The 22500-nt window shown below is 39.2% G+C and overlaps 2 protein-coding genes across 6 annotated transcripts in view; both read right to left on the reverse strand.

Moving 5' to 3' along the window:
• The window catches only part of LOC138059335 (RNA helicase aquarius-like), a 17746-nt gene extending 398 nt beyond the window's left edge, over positions 1-17348 (reverse strand). The window contains exons 1-11 of one of the 5 annotated variants that reach the window (XM_068904917.1): positions 16971-17348; positions 15487-15540; positions 14542-14582; positions 9026-9061; positions 7229-7276; positions 5973-6052; positions 5673-5747; positions 5520-5582; positions 1250-1571; positions 1110-1139; positions 1-220 (exon numbers count right to left, since the gene is read on the reverse strand). The exon at positions 1-220 is cut by the window's left edge and continues 398 nt beyond it. In XM_068904917.1, the coding sequence (XP_068761018.1) occupies positions 6004-6052; positions 7229-7276; positions 9026-9061; positions 14542-14582; positions 15487-15540; positions 16971-17045 (303 nt within the window). In that variant the 5' untranslated portion in view covers positions 17046-17348 and the 3' untranslated portion in view covers positions 1-220; positions 1110-1139; positions 1250-1571; ... (1 more) ...; positions 5673-5747; positions 5973-6003. Of the gene's footprint in view, positions 221-1109; positions 1140-1249; positions 1572-5519; positions 5583-5672; positions 5862-5972; positions 6053-7228; positions 7277-9025; positions 9062-13584; positions 14193-14524; positions 14583-15486; positions 15541-16917 lie in introns of those variants that run through there. The other 4 variants (XM_068904918.1, XM_068904916.1, XM_068904919.1 and 1 more) reach the window with 4 other exon arrangements.
• The window catches only part of LOC138059330 (3'-5' exoribonuclease HELZ2-like), a 349076-nt gene that overhangs the window by 183267 nt on the left and 143309 nt on the right, over positions 1-22500 (reverse strand). The window lies entirely within an intron of this gene.

Raw genomic sequence — 22500 nt, forward strand, 5'->3', positions numbered from 1 at the left:
TGGGCATTAGAGCTGACCGAGTCACGGTTGCCTCGGCCTGCCCCGCCACTGAGCCAATACCACTATCAGGGTCTGGAATTTCTTCTTCATCTTCCACTTGCCCCACATAAAAGACCATATCCCTTGTTTTTATCTCGAAGCAATGCGGCGCTCTCGTGGCATCTGTTTGAAACTGGTCGATGTTGGAGTCGACCGAAAGAATTTCCGACAGCTGAATTTCCTGAGGAAGCAAGACCAAAAAGCGGTAGATAAGAAAAGGAAGAAAACGCGTGCGCAACATTCTTGCCTAATGGTGGAAACGACACCCATCATGTGAGAAACGATACTGGAAAGGAATGACTAGAATTACACAATTCCATTTACCAGTGAAAGTGACCGTCAAAATTTTTCAATGTGCCTTACGTGACTGGCAACCGCTCAAGGTCAAACTCAAGGTCGAACTCAAGGTTTTAGAATTATTAAATGACAGGTCATACGGTATTTTTTTCCACTGACATTAATTCAAAAATTCTTGTCTAAAAGGGTACATGGAAATTTCCATGTAGTACATGTAGCCCGTACCATTGATACTAACTCAAAAATTCTATACCGAAAGGGTCCATGGAAATTTCTATGTACCTTGTAGCATTGAGACCAATTCAAAAATTTTTGTCCAAAAGGGTACATGGAAATTTCCATGTACCCTGTAACACTGAGACTAGTTGAAACATTCTATACTGAAAGGGTCATGGAAATTTCCATGTACCCTGTAACATTGAGACTAAATAAAAGTTCTTGTCTAAAAGGGTACATGGAAATTTCCATGTAGTACATGTAGCCCGTAACATCGAGACCAATTCAAAAATTCTATACCCAAAGGGTCCATGGAAATTTCCATGTACCCTGTAACATTGAAACCAATTCAAATGTTTTTACCAAAAGGGTAACAGTGATATGAAAATAAGACAATATTTCCAGCACAGTCTGTTCCGTTCTCATCACTGTCTGATTGTGCTTTACATTTGTGGGCAAGGGTTGTGATTTCCTTCTTGAGTGCATTAACAGGACTTTGTTTCTCATACATGTAAATCTCAGTGTGCCAATAAACAGAAATAATCCTACAAAATTACCTTTACTCCCAGACGGAACAACCCTTTCAACTAAAAACATAAAGAAATACAGCATGTAAGAAACAAAGTAGCACTTGCATCATTATAGTGCCAATCACTTTAATGCCTTAAAAATTATAAAATAACCACACAAAACCTACCAATCTCTTGCAAAGCTGACAGACAGTTGGTCTTTTGTAAGAATGAATGGCAAAGGTGTGCGGTACTTGTATTCTTCCTGAATGAGCTGGCTCTATCCTCACAGGCCGCCCACTCCATGTTTTTGCGAAGGAAGGCTGTCAGTCAAGGACTTAGAATGTTGGAGTAAGGGTGGATCTCCCCAGCCACCAGACTGAGATGCAGGCCTTGGAAGAGTGTTTGAATAAGGAACATTGTTCAAGGTGGTGTTAGCACGATTTCTCGAAGCTGAGCAGTTGTTTGGTATCTTGTAAGCACACTTTTTGTGATAATTGCCACCACATCCTGCAAAAGACATAATGGAGAGATAATCCAAAGATTTGGTTGCATGGAAAAGGCAGTGTTTTTCTTAATAACTAGAGGCATACATGTACCTGCATGAAATTGAACAAAGAGAAAAGAAATGCAGTAGAAATGTCGACTAGATTATTATTTGCAGGTAGGTTGGAGTGATGGCAATGATTCTCATTATATTCACTCATAAATGTTCACTCGTAAAGTGATTTCTCGTAAAGTTCACAGTTATTATTATTATTATTATTATTATTATTATTATTATTATTATTATTATATTATTACTGACGCGTTCTAAAAACGCTTGGCATCTTTAAGTGTGGTTCTACCGCAAACCGTGTGTGCAGTTGTATGTGGTTTGAGCGTATTTGACACCATACACGTATTCATGCTTACTTTAAACAACTTTATTTAATTCATTCAATGCCACATCACATCTGCACATTGGCTTTAACTTTGCGCATGCTCTGTAAAAGATGAATCCGCCATTGCACAACCATGCACATATGTACTTTAGTTAACCTCATGCATGCACTTCACAAGCTTGAGTACAATTTGTGATGGAATGCAAAAAAACAAAGCCAAAATTTAACCTTTTGCATTTCCCCTGGAAAGCCCAAGTACAGTAATAAAGTTTTAGACAATATCATACCAAATAAGTTCAACGCTTAATTAAAATACAGAGAAAAATAACTCCTAAATCAAAATTACCTATGAAATTCAAAGGTCATCAGAATAATATTATGTTTAGAAGAGGAAAAGATAAGGGTGGTATTGTTGTTTTCGCAATTCTGCTTTCACCGGTGGAGGGGTGCTCAGCAAGAGGTCTGCCATAAGAATGACAAAGGTACGAAAGACCATCAACCCATTGGTTCCCAAGAGGTTCGCCATTGAGAAGTAAAATCCCTCCCTCCCTTAAGAGGAAAAGTTCTATATAAGCTAGATGTGTTTGCATGTAACTTTATGCTTTACAGACTTTTTGTGGAAGTGTCAATTCCAAATCTGGACAAATTATTCCAAACATTCAGAGCTTATATGTTTAGGTGTTGATGTTAAAATCTGGATTGATTTTCCAATCAGACAACTCTAAATCCCAGATTCATCACATATTTTGTGAATTTGAATACATGAAAAATAGGATATACTTATAAGAAAGCTAAAAAGTTATAATGAAGAACTGCACATTTTCGTTTTTTGTCATCCTCAACAGTTTTAATGTAGGGGACACAGTTTTTGACTGCTTAACCCATTCACATCTCAAACGCCCTAGGACGGAGTGTGGACGGATAATGGTCTCATCAACTAGAACTATTGCCTTAAAAAAAGAGTTGTAAAGAAATTAAATTCTGCCTTTATGATATTAAGTAAGACGGATTACATACAGTGTAAAACACATTCCCACTTCCCTCCCTACCCACCCAATACAGCAGAGCATCACGTCAATCTTATCAGAAGAACATGTCTAGTGGAAGAACCGCAATCTAGGACAAAACTAGAGGGGAAAATGCCACATATGCAGTTGTCGAAATTTAAAAATAAATCCAGGTTGTCCCTGTTTTAAAAGCCAGACAATCAGACCCGTAAATTTGGTGCACTAGTAAGTCCTTGAATGTGCATTAGGGAACTCCCAATTATTAAATGCATACTGCAAGGCTGCTGCCTAAGAAAATTGTCCGGGAGCCCTTCGGGCTTCCAACATTAAAAGTTAGTCGTGCGAGTCATTTTTCAAGAGCCCAGAATTAATTAATTCCAGTTTGGATCATATTTACAAGAAAGTGACGATGAATGAAGCAAGGCGCCCGTTCGGGCTACTTGTTCAGAAATTTGGTTGCCCGCACTCGCAAATAAGGCGCCCCAGGCAACCAGGCGACCGTTTATCCCCCCAAATTTTGCATAAGAATTGTTTCCAGTTTCTCTTGGGACTTACAATTGTCCTAAGAGAAAACAAAAACAATGCTTATGCAAAATTTTTTTTTTTTTTTCGGGCAAACAAAGAGTATTATGGTATTTTCCGAAGTTGCCTATTGCCTACATATTTGTGATATTCTTTCTTATATTTTCCTATCTGACAATATTTCATAAAGGTTACAGGTATTCAAAACAGTCATGGGACAATGTCCAGCTGTGGCAAACAACACTACTAGCTAGTTAACAGGTGCTGCTTATGATGAAATCATTACTGGGTTGCCAGTATGGTAATCCAAGTCGGAAAATGGGTGGAATTTCTTTGTACCTTTTTTTTTTTTCCGTGTCGGTAAAAGTCTTTCCCGTCACATCCCTGCTAAGTGGTGTCTTTGTGCATAGAGTCTTTTGTGCGTATTTTGTTAGGTTTGAGGGGGTAGTGGAAATGTGTAGATTTCTCTGGTGGACACAATAGAATATTTAATTAAGCTGCAATAGCGTTAAAGTCATTGGAATGCAAAATGGCGTTTTGGTGGACCTTTAAACAAAATATACCTTTATGGAGCTCAAGATGGATAAACAAGACAGGCGGGGAAAAATAAATATCTGGAAATTTTAAAAGCGACGATTAATGGACTCTGACAACAATCTTTCGCCCATTGAGCCGTAATCAAAGTGAGCTGTATTTCTAAAATAATATTTAACCAAGTGTGCTGTTATGTAGAACACTGAAACCAAATGGAAAATTCTCTGGTAACTTATGGGTTTAACAAAGACAGAGAAAGAATCAAACACCTTAAGAGGATCTGTATCTCTGTTGTCTGGCTATTTATATTTATCTGTGCTCAGCTCTGCACAGTCTAAGTCACAGTCCGGTAAAAATTGGAAACTTCAATGATTCTTGTTATATTTATTTTGTGCTCAACCCTGCTAGATCTAGTTTTGAAATGTGCAAGATCAGCAAAACAGACTCAAGATTCAATGTGATAATGCCCATTTTGTTTTAAATTTAAAAAATTTGGGGGAAAGGCAAACTGTTCCCTTGAATGTTAACTCTGTTCTTTTTTTCCTTTCACAATGTGACATTAGCCTACATTACTCCATCAGATGAGACATTACATGTACACATTTAGGTTGTGTTCTACTGTGATCAACCATTTTAGGTTGGTTGGGTTTTTTCAAGTTCTGTTGGGAAAAAACTGTTTTCAGTTGGTTTGGTTGATCAACGTTTTCAGCCGGCATAAAACTAGGTTGAAATGGTTGAAAAAGCATGAGCAGCCACCACTGTTGTTTATGCAAGCTTTTCAAAGTTGGCTGTGGGCTTCAGCCATGTTGTTTTCTCTTAACTTGTCAACATGGAGAAGTCTAGTTAATGACTATTCCCAGGAATCACAGTGTTTCCGAAAATGGTTGGAAAAGTGTTGTATTGGGAAACCCGACAGAAAGTGACTCACTCACTGTCGGGGCACGGTGTACCATTTCCACCTGAACCAGTTGCAGTTGAAAGAGTTGATCCCAACTGAACATGTCCATACACCTGTATAAATTATTAACTTTTCAGTCCTGAAAGTGGGACTCACAGATTTTTCTCTGTCTAACACCAGACAATTTTACTCGTCAATGGCAGTCACTTTAGGGGGTAAATGTGTTATTTGGGTCATCAATGGGGAGCAGGGTTGGTGCAGTAGTGAGAGTAAGTTCCACTCTCACCAATGTGGCCCAGATTCGATTCCCGGACCTAGTGCCATAAGTGGGTTGAGTTTGCTTTGGTTCTCTACTCTGCTCCAAGGGTTTTTCTCTGGGTTCTCCAGTTTTCCCCCTCAGCAAAAAAGCAGCATACAGCTGATTCTAGCTGGCTGTAAGCTATGCTCCAAGGTCATACATGAACAGTATAGTGGCAGCCAAAGGCCCCATAGTATACTTTTGGTTCAACCTTGTTGAGCTGCCCAATTGCATACTTTTTGGATGGTGATTAGCATAACTCTTATTCTTATTCTTATAATAATAATATTATTGATCCAATAAAAGTCCACATACCAGACTATTAAAACAATGAATTAATAACACCAGGATGATGGACTGTTCTCTGATTGAGATGGTCTGAAAAAAAGAGACATTATTGTTTATTCTCAGTACTCAAAATGATGGTGATAATAATGAAAACAGTCATCAATCATAAAATTCATGTACCTCTTCATCTGACAAACTTAATTCCATAAAGCGCTGAAAAAATCCATGGAAATGTTGCGAGTTTCGTTTGAATGTCTAAACAAAGAAGAAAATAGTAGTGCACAAGGTTTCGACTTCAGTCACTGTAGCAGCTTGGGTAAAGGGGTCACATCCTGCAACGGTCTGCTAACTGTTGTATCCACATAATGACTGACCATAGGAAAAAAACAAAATTGATTGAAATACGATCTTTGCTTATATGTAAGATTATGTAAGGTTCAAAGACAATAAATACAAGTATTTTAAAAAAATGATGGCTACCTCCCATGGAGGAACTCCTTCTCTAAATTTTTCATTCACCATCACTATAATGGACATCATTAAATGATCTGCAGTGGCCTCTAAGGATAGAATGAATAATGATAACTTCAATTAATCCCAAAATAATAACTCTTTTTGAGAACCATTTCCCCAGGATTTTTTCCACTACATTTTAGCTTAGAAGGGCAATATCTATTGGGCTTTCTCAAATCACTATTTTGTGAAAACAATCTTTGGGAACAAATAAACAATTACTTATTAAGTTTCTCAGTTCATACCTTGAATTATATGTGGGTTTTTATGGTTGAGATTGGGACAGGTCAATTGCTTGTATTTTCAACTTGATACAAGAAAATTAGTGATAAAGCAGCTGCTTACCATCCTCACAAACATAACAGCCATTAGAGATTGACTATTTTGAAATGCTTATTTTTTTTCCCTGAACATTGGGGAAAACATGCCATTTCGTTCGCAAGATCAAAGTGAGCCTGGACTCTAGTTAAACCGTTTTCATAACATACCCTAGGCTCGAATTTTTAAAAAAAGATGCAAACAAGGTATGAAAATTTAGCCACAAGTTATGGTCGTAAATTAAATTGATCATTTGTAAAAGTAGGCAGAATCATTGCGATGAAGTTGTACAAAACAAAATAGGAGCCCGCAATACGTATGTGTAAAAAATTGCTGAAAATGCTGGTGAATGCTCGGGGGAATGGATCATGGTTCAACCACATCACAATTTTGCTCCATATCTCCAAATTGAAACAAAATTCATGACAAGAAACAAATTATTTTTTTTATCGCTTTATTTATTTAAGCAAAAGTTTCGGCAAAATGCCAATTACTAACCCTATTATTGTAACGGTGAATTAGCTGGTTGCAAATTGGCGATATCGCAAAAGAAAAAAAAATCAGCCGAAAATGCGACTGTATTGGTCGCAACTTCGAGTCCTGATTTACCATAAGCATGTAAATACATTGGACGGGATTAATTATTAGTTCCATAAATTGTTGAAAATTCCGCATAATCCGGTGTAATTTCCGCATAATCAACGCATGTTTATGCATAATATGGCCAAAAATTTCTGCATAATCTTTAAATTTTTTCCGCATCCTATCAGAAGCCCTGTTATTAGATCTAACCATTATGGATATCGAAACTTGATCTGACAATTTTGAATTTCTGTTGGGCAAGGACTACAGTAGTGTACTGAATGTACATTGTAAAACAGAAATTTTGAACAAGACAAACACACCTTGCTGGATTCAAAGTTAAATTCCACAAATAATTCTCAAGGTACTGACTGAAAAGAAACAGATAATTAAGAAAGAAATAATTATGTAAACAAATTCAGTAATATTACATGACAGACTCACATTCAACAGAAAGATGACATTTAGGTCACATACATACCGGTATGTACCCCTTTAGGTCCTGATGAAGTTATAATGATTTTAAAATCTAATAATTTATTACTAATAAATAAATTAGTAGTTAATTACCGGGCATTTTGTTATTTTAAGAAACTGTAAGCTACATGTACTTAATTAATCTAATACCATACACCACTCACTATCAATATTCCTGGGTTACAGTGTACAATGTAGGTCTACATGTACATGTACATAGGTTTATTAAGGTTTGCATACAGATTGCTATATTACAATTAGACCAGACACATACCCTGTTCTCAATGTATCTATAATAACAAAAAATTATTCTTTAATAATAGTTAATAATAATAATAATAATAATAATAATGATAATAATAATAATATTTTTTTTAATAATAAAAAATGTAATAATAAAAAATTCTTAATAATAATAATAATAATAATAACAATAATAATAATAAACTGATTTACATGTACATGTATAAAGCACCTGTATCCCTTTAGACCAAAGGAACTTTTTATATGGCAAAGTATGGTTATAATATAGATATACACCTGTACATATGTATAGATATAATACAAGTATTATTATTTGAATTTAATCGATCAATTAAAACAATAATTACTGTACATCCACTCAAAAACTACAGTACATCCTCTTTAACACTTTCTCCCCTAAATTAGCTAGTTGTAGACTTTACTCTGTCTAAGGCCAGGTGATTTTATTTGGCAATGGGGAACCCACTAGGACCAAAGGTTGTAAAGCGAAATATTTAACAATTATTGGACGAGGTTGAGCAAACTATCGTAATTTGTCAGTGTCTCGCAGATCAATTACTGTATTTGTATGTGTAATCAAATGGTGACGAGTGAAATTAGGAAATAATTTCACCCGCGTTTTGTCAAAATTCTGATAATTTCCCGAGCCTTTAGGCTAGGGAAATTATCAGAATTTTGACAAAACGCAAGTGAAATTATTTCCTAATTTCATGAGAAAACCATTTGATTCCCTTTTAATGTCGTGGGTGACAAATTACGCTCACAACCATAATTGTAAAATTGCTCAAGTACTTTATCCAACTGCTCTGGAAGAATCATCTCCAGGATTTTCTCAAGGTTATTTTCGTCGCACCACTTCTCAAAAACTCTCACCCAGTTAATTGTGCCCTTTCATGTATTTAAATTTTCTGCCGCTTCTTTTAATTTTGTAACTTCTTCAATGGTCACTGTCTTAAATCTAGATGCCATCTTGGCTCTGATCGAGATACAAGAGATGTTACCATGGCAATTTTGTAATTTCACATGTGAAATTATAAATTAACGCTGAAATTTCGTGCCTAAATTAAGGGGTAATTTGTCACCCATGATATTAGACAAATCATTGATCTGCTCGACCGAGTTCAATAATTATTTTATCATTCGATGACGGAGTTAACTTTCTTTTAAACAAATTATTCCCAACTATTAAATCTTTTCCTGAAAGCTCAGGAAATGCCATTTTCATATAAGAGCGTGGTTTCAATTACGCATGAGCAAAATATTGTTTGCAGCAAAACACTATTTGTAGACAGTTATTTGCAGGTCACGTGGAAACGGAAGGAAAAAATCCATTGAATGATAATAAAACTTATTAGGAGAAATACAACTATGAAACACACCTGAACTCTAGGAGCATGATACGCTTTACAGCAAACCTGATAACAAGGAAAAAAATTAAATCAAAATGGTGTTGTGATTTATGGCTTCTTAAATAGTGCCAACAAATAAAATGAGGGTATTGCTGTAATTACGAGTATGCACAAAAAATTATAGTGTATTTAATGAGTCCCTAAGGGTCAGTAACATAAAAAGGGGGAAAGCCGCAGGGGATATTCGCATGTCCAGGAGAGGGGCATGGGCAACTGAGGGTAATAATGATTAACCCTCCCCCCACCCTTTGCAAGGCTTGTGAAACTAGAAAAGGAGGAACACAAATTCTCCTTTTATCTATTTATTTTTTAAATCAATTATAATTATTATGTTAATCACTATCTTTTGGCAAAATTTGGGTGGCAGGGAAGACAGACTCTATGCCCCCTAGGGTAGCAGTGTCCCTAGGAGAACCCACTAGAGTAGCGGTGTCTCTAGAGGCAACCCTACGTTTGAATGTAACATAGGGTGGACCAGAAGAGGGGTGCCCTTCTGGAAGGAGAATAGGTCAGATGGTGAGTTGTACCATCTTGGAGTAAGCAATCCAGACCTATTGCCAAGGAGGGCTGTACCTACTGTGGGGTAAAGTGCATGCACGTGCAGCCCAGGGTGCACTTCCCTGCCACAATTGTGTGAGCCCAAAATGTTCTGGTCAAGAATGGGGGAACACAATCACCCCACAGTAAATTGTGTGGATGTTGGCTGGAATAACAACTGCCACATGTAGAAGAAATAGTATACGAGATAGGCAAGCGCAGCCCTCAGGGGGAGCAAAAACCCATTACGCCTCGTTTGGTTTGCACTTGTATTTTAAAATGCAGGGCTAGGGAACCAGCTTTTAGGGAACCAGGTCTAACTTCTGATGCCACCCAAGAATAACGTTACTGTTTAAATTAGTAAGAGACATATTTAAGAGTACCTAGTAGTCATGATACTGGTCATCAGGTAGACAACAAAGAAGGGTCTAACCTACAATAATTATTATTACTTCAGTTCATTGTCAGTTGCTTAGGGATAGCCAGCAGTGTTTTTTGAGGAGTTCTCATGTAACGTTCATAGCAGTCAGAAGACCAGCGGCCCAGTACCTTGATTAACCAGGCAGGAATCCCTGCAGCAGCTGCAGTAGTCGCAGGAGGGTGAGGCATTGGGAGCCACGTGACAGAAGCAGTCCATCGAAAATGGGACAAAGAATCAGCTATTGTATTATCTAGCCCAGGGACTTGTCTAGCAGTAAAGGAAAAGTTGTGTTCTAAGGTAAGAAATTATTGTAATGGACCGTACGAGGTCCACGATCCTAGGGGACTTAAAGCGTTTGGAGTTGATGATGGAGACAACTGGCAGGCCACATAGAAATATGTTTGCCTGACCACGAAGGGCCCCAGAGGTAGCAGGCGATGTAAATTGCAAACAGTTCCTGCCAGTCAATGCTGATACCCATGGTGGGGTTAACGAGGTGTTGAGGGAGCCAAGGAGCCTGAAACCATTCTCCATTGAGATAGCCACCATACCCATGGGACCCAGAGGCGTCCGTAAATAATTGCAGGTCAGGCGAGGAGAGAATGTCACCCCCTAAGAAAAGACTTACTCCATTCCAATGGTTAAGGAAGGTTAACCTCATTGAAATGTCCTAGTGGAATTCCCTGTTCAGAATAATGTGCCAGCGAGAGTTAGTGATGCCCTTTGTTCAACTAATTATTCTTTGCAGAAAAGCCCGGCCCGAGACACTACCCTGCAGGCAAACTGTAGGGTACCAATCAGGGACTGGAGCTCCTTCGGAGTGGCAGATTTACGGTGTAACTGTTGCCAGTAAAATCCGTTTTCAGTTTGAATCGGTTTTAACCTAGGTTAAATTAGTGATCCTAATTTTACCTAGTAGGTTGAATACGCACTCAAATGGATTGAAGAAACTTTTTTGGAGTTTACAGTAAGCCTAGAGAAAAAGTAGGGTCAGGTTAGGATTAGTTTTGGTTATTACACATAGATATTAATGGTCAATCATACAGAAGTGAATAATGGAAAGAACTGTGTTGAGTTGAGCATGTTTGTCGCTATAGTGTAGTTGTGAAGACAAAGTACTACAGATCTGGAAGGTGCGAGTTCGTGTACCGGTAAATGCATAGTACAGTTCTTTGATCCGTTTCTGTGTTGTTGATAAGTGTGTGAATACAGAAACTGATAAGATGATATAAAACATTGGAGAAGGCTGACTTGATGTCCAACTTGGACATGAAGCACCCAGTTCACCAATGTTCTGAATAATAGACTGAGATGGCAGTATCTATGGTAATGTAGTGTAAGGAGTAGTCGGTTGGCCTAATGTGGGAATTAACGCTAGTGGTTTGATGTTTGGGAAAGGAAAGGTGAAAAATGGTTCTCCACCCGGTGGAGTGCTTTTTTGGAATAACCCCAATGGGATAAACCCGAAAATTGGGAAAAGGGGGAGAAACGAATGGGCCAGCAGTGTGACCGAGCTGTAACTCTTTCAGGAGATTGGTGCTTATGATGTGTGGATTTTGCTTAGCAGAAATGAGGACCCGAGGACCCTGGAAACCAATTTTAAAACCCTGGGAGAGGCCAGTGAGGACAGTATCAACAGATGCCCGGTCAGGGTGATCATGCAGATAAAGGGCAAGTTGGGGAAGGTCAATAGGGGTGGTAGGGGACAGCTTAGAAAAGTATTCAATGGTGGCTTTGGCTGGAATGGCTTGAGCGGCTAGTCTTTGACTGGGTGGGTCCAGAGCTTGAGGAGTCTGGTAGTCCTTTCCTGGGTGGGCTGCAGTGCATCCGGGCTTATTGCATTGGTGAGTGTAGGGGCAGTGGGCACAGGGAACCCCTTTGTTGAAGTTGAAGCACAGGTCACCACGCTTGGAGCCTGAAGAGTCTGTAGACCTGGGGGAAAGGGGGCAGGAATCGGTTACGTGATCCGAGCTGCTGCAGGCCTTACAAAGTATGGCTTTTGGGATGCCGGTAAAGGTGTCTAGGTACAACTGAACATCCCTTTGGCTCCAGTTAATGGAGAGGTTGTGAGAGGCTCTTCGGCGAAATTCCATACCATACAAATACCATGCCATACCGGGGAACTTACGGGCTGACTTACGTATCAATTGCTGGTAGGCAAATAGGTCCACCCCCTCAGATGGGTAGGAGGAGAGGAGTACAGATGAGTAAATGGCAAAAGCGTCGAGCCATCGGCCTATCCTTGGAAGTAATTTTGGGGTGCTTAGCCTGGGATGGGAGGGGTATAGTGAGACCCTCATTTCCTACTTGTGGTTTAAGCTGGGAGTTAGCGGTAACGTGGTCTCGTAGTAGAGACGAAAAAGGAAGAAGGCTAGCAAGGTCCACATACTGTACTTATTTGGCTACAAGCCGAGACCCCAAACTTCTTAAGGAAAAAATCAACTTGATTGACACGAATTGTAAATGCATAATACTCGGCTACATGTATAAGCCGAGACCCATTTTAGGTCTTGATGTGTATTATTGACTATGGAATTTTCGTAATTTAAAATACAAATTGACATTGACTGAAAAATTATACTCAAAGCAATCAAATGAACACGAAAGATAAGAAACAAACAAGCGACGTGATTGTGAGGTGACGAAACGTGTCTTCGTACAAGCGAAGCGTTTTATAAAAAGTTATTCGACTGGAAACCTTACAACCTCGCCTTTAAACTTAAAATAGTCGCCGAAGCAGAAGTTGTAGAAAATAACTCCCAGATCGCCGGAGAATACAGCATCAGCGAGTTGATGGTTCCGTGGCTGGAGGAAAGATGAGGCAAATCTGCTCAACGGGGAGCTTATCAAGGAGCGTATCCCGAGCTCGATCAACGATCTTTGGCGTGGTTGTCAGAGCAAAGAATTCAAGGTAAGATTTTCCCTTTAACGCGTACGGTTTTTTTGCTTGGAAAATGCTGCTACAAGAAGAAATCCACTTGCGTTTTTGTCTCAAGTTTGCTATGGTGTCATGTGACAAGATTGTTTACACAATCTGTGATGGTGCAATCTCATTCCCAGACTCCTCGTTCCTTCGAAGGGTAAACCAGGCCTGGCGCGATATTTCCGAGGCGATTGGTGAGATGTTCGTTCAAGACTTGTTGCACCTCTATAACGCACTCAACGGCACAGAAGACGATGCAGTCTTCGACGAGAATATTCCAGAACAAAAAAAAAGTGAAGACGAGGAAATGGACGACGAATTCGAGACAGACAGCGAGGAAGAAGACCAGCAATAAGATCGATCCCGATCACATAACAACACGAACGGCTCCTTTACGAGCCACCAAGTAATAAAAATCCATATTACACCAACAACAACTTCTCTTCATTTTACAAGTAATTTAGTTCGGCTTGTAAGTGAATACACGTTCATTTGTTACTGTTTTAATTTGCTGAGAAAATTATTTTTATCAAAAATACTCGGCTATAAGCTGAGACCCCTTCTACGGCTTCAAATTTGCCCAAATTGACTGAGGATTAATTTGTGTAAAAATCGCTCGGCTTATAGCTGAATAAGTACGGTACTCACCGTTTGTTATGGCTGTGATGCAGCTGTTGGAGAGATGGCTGGCGATAGAAGGGACTCTGTAGTTGGTATGCAGAAAGACTGTGTCTTCCGGTGTGCCAAGATTCAAATCTTGCTGAGAGGAGGACAGCAAGAAATCCACAGAGGATGGAGTCTGTTGTTGTCCGCCATTGCGGACCGGTAGAAGAGAGGGATCTGGTTCAAGGCTAGTAACGCCTGGCAGATGTTGCTGAGCAGTTGAAACAGCGCCAGATGTTGAGCTTGATGGCGAGTTGCTCGCGGAGTTGAAGGTTGCCAATTTTTGCTCCACGATAAAGGCAATCATGGAGGCCAACTGCTGATCCAGCATGATTGCGGGGCCGGTAGATGTGGGTGTGGAGGCCTGAGAATCGTTCGCTTAGAGGCAAGCGATGAGCTGGTGCCGTGGCCCCGATTGTACTAGGTGGCGCTGGGACGAAAGAAACATAGCGTTTCGGCCGGCATTGCTGCGTACTGCGTTGTTTGAACTGCATCTGCAGAGTTGGCAAGGGAATTTGACTGAGCTGTGGTAGGCGGAACTGTAGTGCGTTGGCTGCTTTGAGATTTACGTTGTTTCGGCACGATATGTGCACCTAGGGAAAAAATGCAATCTTAAAGAGTGCAACTCAAGGCACTTGCTTGAAGAGCAAAGCTGAAATGTGGCTGACTAATGGCATGAGGGGTTTACATAAGGCGAAACAGGTGAGAATCGTGTGATGTTGTGGAAAATTACTGGAAGCTTTGGCAACCGCTTTAACATTGTAAAAGTGAAAGTACTTTGACCTAAACAATGAGCTTTTGACTACTGGACAAGCCTTGATTGCAAGGGTGAGGAGAGTAGAGTACACTAGGGACAAGTGAGGAAAAAAAATACAGGTAGTACTCCCTTAGGGCCCATTAACCCCAGTTAAGAGCTTAAACTTACAATTAAACAAACCATACTTGCATCCTTCAAGCTCCTTTCTGCAAATATCATCAACAATCTGTACAGAAAAGAATACATTACTGTCAAAGCAAAATTTCAGAGAGCAAGAGTACAATGCAGACTAAGTATAAAATCACACCATGGAATACTAGTCTAATGCTGACATTAGCCCAAGTTTGGCATTAGTAGTAAAGGGTATACATCATTTCCACAGCATGCATTTCACTCCTTAGTCTGCACATTACCCCTGGTCTGCAGTACAGATTTTACAGTGGCCAATTAATATCATGTTATTTTAATGTTCTAAAAAGAAAATTATATAACGACTGAGAAGTTATATAAGACTTCACTTGGGAGCTTGAACTTCAGTCTCCGTAACCCATTGACTCCTGGAAGTGAGACTAACTGCAGATGGTCCTTGTCAGTGGTCACGGGGGACAGTTCAGGCATCCATGGGTTTTAGCCTTTATTGTTATTATACTGTATGCAGGAGAATGGGGTTGGGATGGCTTCGAAAACTTCACTGATTTTTCCTTAGAGCTAATGTTTTTCAAACATAACCTTGATCCTTTGAAGGAAGAAACAATTCATTTACAGCTGTAGGAACATTATTGTACAAGGTGACATTTTTATCAAGTTTTGTTGCTCAAACTTGCAATTACACGTTTAAGAACATTTTCTCATTAGAGCTAAGTAGAGCTTCTGTCAGACCTGTAATAGTTTCATCTACAATAACTTTCTGGCCCCAGTTGTTCAAATGATGAATAGCGCTATCCACTGGATAAACACTAGCAAAACCAATTGAGTTATCCAGTGGATAGTGATTTATCCGGCGGATAGCGCTATCCATCGTTTGAACAACTCGGGCCTGGTGAGCTTCCCTACTCTCTTTAATTTTGTACAAGACCCCCTGCATCTTCAGGTATTTTACTAGACAAAGCTAAACAATGCTTGTGTGGTACCTGTGGTTTATATGCTTTCTTGTCTTCCCCAAGAGCCCAATATTGGTTTGCAAGCTACAGGTATAAAGGAGGACAAAATATGAGACACCCGGACAAGGCTCCTACAAACAGGGTCGCATTAAAACAGGTTTAATTACCACGATGGCAATCTCAACCTTTTCCTTAATCATGCACCCACATCAATTGTCAATTAATTACCTGCTTCAAACAACTTGGCTTGGTAGTTCACTTTTGTAATCATAACCTAGTAAATCTGAGAGCTTTCCTAAATTGGAGCAATATTAATATTATTATTACAGGATACAGGTCACATTTCAAGGAATCGGGTTATTTGTTATTACAAGTGGTAACTGCTGGCACATACAGATTTTAGTCCTAACCTAAGACAAGGCAGTAACTTTTTTTAACTTGATAACAAGAAAACCCTCGGGTGTAAGAGGGTTAAGCCAAAACCCAACTACTAAAGCATCAAAGGTTTACGTTTCAAGGATAGCCTGCCTATGAGTAAACATCTCAATTTGATAATATACGTTGTCAATCAATTCCGGTCTAACATTATAGAATCTGTTTTTACCTGCCTCATTTTAGCCAGGTTGAATATCCACTCTACCCAGTTTAAGCAGCTATCAAGCCACCCACCCCCCCCCCCCCCCCCACCAAAAAAAAAAAAACCCCTCTACCTTTCCTCAAGCCCTGTCTTGCGCATTTCAACACAAAGTCATCTTCTTTATGTTACAGTAATATTCTTTATACATGTGTGTATTTATCTGTTTCTATATTCATACTTGCAGTATGTGGTCAAGGAGGTGCAATCAAAGTATTTACCACCTGCCTACTTTGTGGATAATAAGGGTTACTGTGTAAATTACAATGATAACTATCTCGCTAATCGCTGTTGCAATTGCAGCAATGATGCAGCTCAACAAGGTCGAAACAGAAAGCATACTATGGTGCCTCTGGCTGCCGCTATGCAGTCCATGCCAAGGCATGACAGTGCCTGCTGATGTTGTAAGCTGGCTATCATTAATTTCATTACCATTGCAGTTTGTATTGTATGCAAGCCTATGTCATTGTCACTTAAAAACTTTGTCTTGTTTTTGGTCTGGGTGCCCAGCATTAGCCTAAAGCTATGTGACCCAGCATTCTTCCATCCACCCAGTCCACTCCTTCTCCTCTGATTACGCTGGGGAATATTCAGCGACAATATACTGAGCATTTGAGGACAAGTAGCGATGCATAATCCCAGTTTTCAATGGCTCAGTCAACTTTAACTACAACTTCATGAAATAATTTTAAATGTATTGTTACCAGTTATGAATACAGGTCTGTATCGTTTTGTAATCCGATAGAATGCAGAGATCGATTTGAACAAGTCACTGGCAATAATTACTAGTACATGTAGTTTAATTGTACTGGAGCTTATCTAATTACCTTATCACTTGCTTGCAATTCATGAAGTACAGTCACAAAAATATGCTATACACCTGAGTTATGCAATCTAAACTGATCTGCTCCACCGTGGGAACCGCACCTCTGCCGCTTGTCGCCTTTCTGTTCATGTTTTTATGTCAAAGGTAAACAAAAATATCGTCCAGGGTTTGTTCTCAAATGCTGACACAGCAGCGACTACCATACGTCGAAGGTTCGTAGGCTTGATACCGTTAAATTGGTCCAGGTGATTCAATGCACCAAAATCTTTTGTGCGCCAAAATTTTGTAGATCAAGGTTTCAAGTTTGTATACAGCCAAGCGCCAACAAATCGCGTGAACTATTTGTATTTCGTCGTCTTCCACATGGCGATCGGAAGCAAGGTGCAACACTTGTAAGGGATACATAAGGTACTTATTCCTTTATTTGAAACTCCGCTGACCAATTCACACACCCAAGCCATTAAAATGTTCATTCATTCACCACTCAGTGCTCTCCATAGCCATACAAAGTAGAATGTAGCCTTTAAATTGCCTCTCACCTCAACACACTTTTCTACTTTATTTATTCTCCGAAATCGTCCTAAATAAATCACATTATTTTTAGAACCTTTTGATGGAAATTTCACATTTTTATTAGCTTTGAAAGACGGGAAAAGCGGTCATACTTTGATCAATAACCGAGCAATGAACGGGAATGGGTTCAAATACCGGGTTGACGTCACAAATTATATTTCAAAGAAGTACAGTCTGTGACGTCAACCCTGTATCGAACTCATGATTCCCTTTCACTGCTCGGTAACAGATCAAAGTATGACCACTTTTCCCGTCTTTCAAAACAAAAAAAGTGAAATTTCAATCAAAAGGTTCTAAAAACAACACGATATATTTGGGACGATTACGGAGAAAAAATAAGGTAGAAAAGTGTGTTGAAGTGATAGCCATAAACACAAACAACGCACCAAACAGCCCATAGGCACAAAACCCTAAACAACCATACACAGCGCTTCATAGCCCTAAACAGCTATACACAATGCTACGTAGCCCTAAACACCCATTCCATAGCACTACACACCCCTTGATAGACAGTCCCACACAGTCCAAAACTAACGTACTGAAAAATACAAATACAACTTTCTTTCCTTAATTTAGTCCTCTCACGGAAACACGTGGGCCCAGCAAATTGACTCTGTGCCGAACTGTGTGGCTTCATAGCTCATTTGGTGGAGCTTTGCCCCGGCATCCAAGTGGACATGGGTCGAATCCGGTTTCTTTAGGTGTTTATGAGACAGATGCTTAAATTTTCCTGATAAGTTCAAAGATCACTTCAGTCTTTCATGTATAACCCGCACTTCAAAATACACATTTCTTTCCATACTACAAAACAACACACTTCACCGTGGCAACGTGAAAAAATAGACGACTGTAACTGCCTACCAAGAATTCATGGTTTTCGCATGAAGTAACTGCCGCCATGTTGGAGTCGCCAAACAATGAAATGGCGGCCATGTTGGAGTTCCGATCCAATCCTACGGGAATTGAACTGTATTGTTATGCAACCTTTTCCTTTTGTTTTCGTTGAAAAGCACCTGTCGATCATGTGAACTAACTAAACTACATATAATAAGTAACAAAAAATAGATGTTTATTATTGACTATTTATACGCCTGAGTAAACAGGTGGGTTTTTAAATGTTCAGGTTAAATACGTCAAATGCAGTTGCATCGAAATCTATAGATTCTGGATTGCACACAATCGATTCCGGATTGCACGCCCTGAATTCCGTATTCCAAAGCCTCATATTTACCGGATTCCTTCACATCGGGCGAAATTAATCCAAACTTTTGATTGGCTGTCTTTTAGGAAAAATGTGCGGTCAATGCATAATCGGGGCCGAAACAGCGAACAAAAACATAAGACAAAGAAACTTGTCGAGTTTCCTAACCACATATTCACTATGGAGTGACGCATGAAGGCGCGAAACAGGCTTCTAGAATGATAATACAGAACAAAAAAAAACTAATTTATTCTACCGTCACCTTCCCCTCTCACTCAAGCACAATTCAACGTGAAGATATTTCAAAATTTTCAACGCACATCTGCCGTACTTGCTTTTGCTGTGAAATAGAGATGCCATTTCCTATGAAACTTGATTTCAAATCTTTAAAAGTCATGTGCCCAACTTCTTCCTGAAAATTGCTAAGAATTCCAGACGATTTTTGTAGTCAACTATTGGAGTGGCGCGTTTGAAGCTTAATATAAATGGGATTCAATGAAAAATGACGGAGAAAGTTGCAAGTACACCAGGGGTTGTTTGTCAGTCGACTTTAGCTGGTTCAAGAAAGCGCTACAATAAACAAGACGAGACTAAGGTAATGTCCAGCTGAATGTCTAAAATCGAAAATACTTCCTCCTGGTTTTCAATGGCTTGTCAGTATGGACTTCTAATTGCTAAAGTGGTGAGTGAAGCCTTGTTTGTGCTATGTTACAACATAAGAATGCTTGAAAAAGTACACGGAGTTTTCCTAATAAGTTCTGTTGCCGCACAATATTCAATGATTTACGCAGCAGAAACTTGACATTGTCTTCAAAATACAGATCATCATCATCAGACATTGTTACCATCCAGCTCACGGAGTATTTAAGTACCAATGTTTGCCTTTAAAGGAAGTTTAAAAAGCCAACTCATACTGTACACAGATATCACGGAAGACTTGAATTTCTACCCATGGAGTTTCAAGATATTTAATGCATAAAATCTCTACCTTCCACTACAAGGGGTTTTTGGTTCCAAACATCAATGTTTTTGTCAGCTCCTGATTTTCATTTCTTTATTCGTGGTCCAAGAACTTCGTAAATGTTTCACCTTCTATTGAGGGATGACTCAAGGCAAGGCACGGCACTCAAAATAAAACCGAAAAGATCACCCGTTTGATCAACGTATGCCAGTAACAACATCTTCCAAGGTAGCCAACAACTGAGGGCGTATGGAAAAGTGGGAACGGAACGAAACGGAACGGAACGGAATAAGGAAAAAACAGAAACTCAAAATCTCTTCAGTTACAATAGTCCAATAAGAAAACAGTGAGAAAAAAACACTGCAGTTTTCCATATAACCGTGAAATGTGATTAGGAGTGGACAGTTACTGATCAAATATAGCCCTGGGAAAATCATGTGTGCTCATTGGGATAAAAAAAGGTGTAATTTTCTGTAACTGTAATCTTTTATTTTTGAATCTGAACCTTTTTTCGTTCAGTTCTAAAGTGAACAAAAATATATGTCCCTTTAATCTGGTGGTATTTACAAATAAAAATTTCTAAAAAAATCCTTAATGGCTGAGTGGAGACGATGACATCCACTCGATCAAGGGCATATATAGAAATCACAAGAAAACAGCTCAATATTATGCTGATTCCTTTGGGTAAGCAAAGCGCACTCTTCCCCAGCGTCCAAACACGTGATAAAAACATTGATGGTGTCATTGCCCCTTAAGTATACTAAACTTTAGCTACTCCAGAGCGATCTGTTATTCGATGACCCCAGAATTGGAACAAAACTTCTCCAGTTCACTTTACTGTCAGCCCACGCGCATGTGTTCAAAGAAGGAGCAAGGAATGACAGCATTTTGCATAGAAACGAACAAAGACAGTAAATTTATGCGTTAAGCGCATTCCCATGTTATTAAAAATAAAGCTAAAATAGACTTGCCTGTAACCCTATGCCAATTTTGTAGTTCTTTTTACTAAAAATATATTAAGAGAATATTTTGACCAGTCTAAGGAGCGCAAAACCCTAGTCAAAATCAAATTAACTGTTGGATCATTGCAAAAAGGAGAGCAACATCGTATTCTGTGACAGATAAGTCAGTGTTCAGTTACAGTTTGCCCCTTATAATATGACATAAAACTGTGAAAAAAAAACTGCCAATTAAAGCTAGGAGAACATTATGTGTGTAATGTTCCAGTGGCTTGTTCTTGGAGCTATCAAAGAGACATCTGATGCACAGAGTTTGTAGTTGAAGTTGCACATTAAAGTCAGTGGGAAAGCAACACCTCTCTTCATGCCCCTTGTTTCCTAAAACAAACATTGAATAAGGAAGGATGGCCAAAAGATGCCACCAATGGGACCCCAAGCTGGGTGGAGAGTTTCGCGCGCTCCACTTGGTGCTTGTTCCACACTCGCGTTTCCCGAGACCCACATAGCCGTGATGATCAACCAATCCCAGGTCATGCCCAATACATTCTAACGGGTCATTGCACACAGGTAAAGTTGTCAACTTTGTTGAATACAGGCTGAATACAGTTCAGCAGCTTACTTTATCGTGACTGTTAGGATGTTACAGGAACCATACCCGGGTCGCTGTCTGAGAGTTCATGGCTGGCGTCAGAGGACCGTCTGTGTTCAAGCTGGGGTCACTTAGATCTAGTTTCACTTGCAATGCTACTAAACAATATGAACATGCCTGCTAACATACAATATTCCCAAACCAAGGAGGTGTTGCTTTGCAGTGGAGTGTAAAAAATGAGTGTCATTCCATGATGTCAGATAAATGTAATTTCCCTGATTAAAAAGCACTGGGCTAATGTTGACAATATGGGAATCAAACCCAGCTGTTCCTGCAAATTTTATTGAAAGATGGGTTTGGTTTTAAAAACAACAAAATTTGAGCATTTTACCAGTTTGCTGTGATATTACAAGCGACTGCTACTAGTGACAAAGTGTCAATGTGCATGGACTTTGCTAATGATCAGCCTGGTGATAACTGCATCTGTTGTTGAAACCACCCAGCAAAAATGGACAATACCGTACATTATCTGATCATCACAGATTGGAATGTACCACAGAAACTCATACAAGCATCACTAATCACAGCAACGTTTATCTGCAAAACATGCAAAGTGTGTGTATACATCAATATCTGAATCAATTATGGAAAGAAATACTCTTTGAGCCAGTCAACAGCTCTCCTCACTATAGTTTATAATAAATGTATACCTTATTGCTTTGTAGTTAAAACTGCTTCCATTCTTAAAAAACAGATATCAGTTTTGCAAGCATGTTATTAAAGTTTTCTGTAGTATCGGAACTTGCTGCTGCTATAGTGACATAGAACTTTTAATAATGTGTAATTCTTCAAAATAGGTTACCTTAGTCATAATTACACCTGTCCTTGAATGCTCGCAGTAAAAATTTCCAATACATTATGTGGTCATCACAGAAATGGCAACATTCATATTCTCACTGTTGCACTGAAAAATGAGCACGAAGGAGAGGCTGAAGTGAGAGAACTTTTCAGATGTACATGTAAATTATTTCCTCTGCATGAGACTTCATCCAAGGTTCGTTCCAGTCCAACTGTGAGAATATAAATATTCTTAATAAGCGCTATTAAATGAGAGCAAAAGCATCACGGCTGTTCTTAACTTTGTTTTGGGATGCACTAGTGTTAAGAACACATGTTAATAGCAAGAACATTACGCTACCTTTGTACATATCTGTAGAGAATTCTAATCAAATTAAAAGCTATTAACTGTTGGATCTGTTAAGGAGAGGACTATAGTATTGTGTAACACCATCAGTAGCCAT

Source organism: Montipora capricornis, chromosome 8 (genome assembly GCF_036669925.1).
Source record: "Montipora capricornis isolate CH-2021 chromosome 8, ASM3666992v2, whole genome shotgun sequence".
NCBI classification, from domain to species: domain Eukaryota; kingdom Metazoa; phylum Cnidaria; class Anthozoa; order Scleractinia; family Acroporidae; genus Montipora; species Montipora capricornis.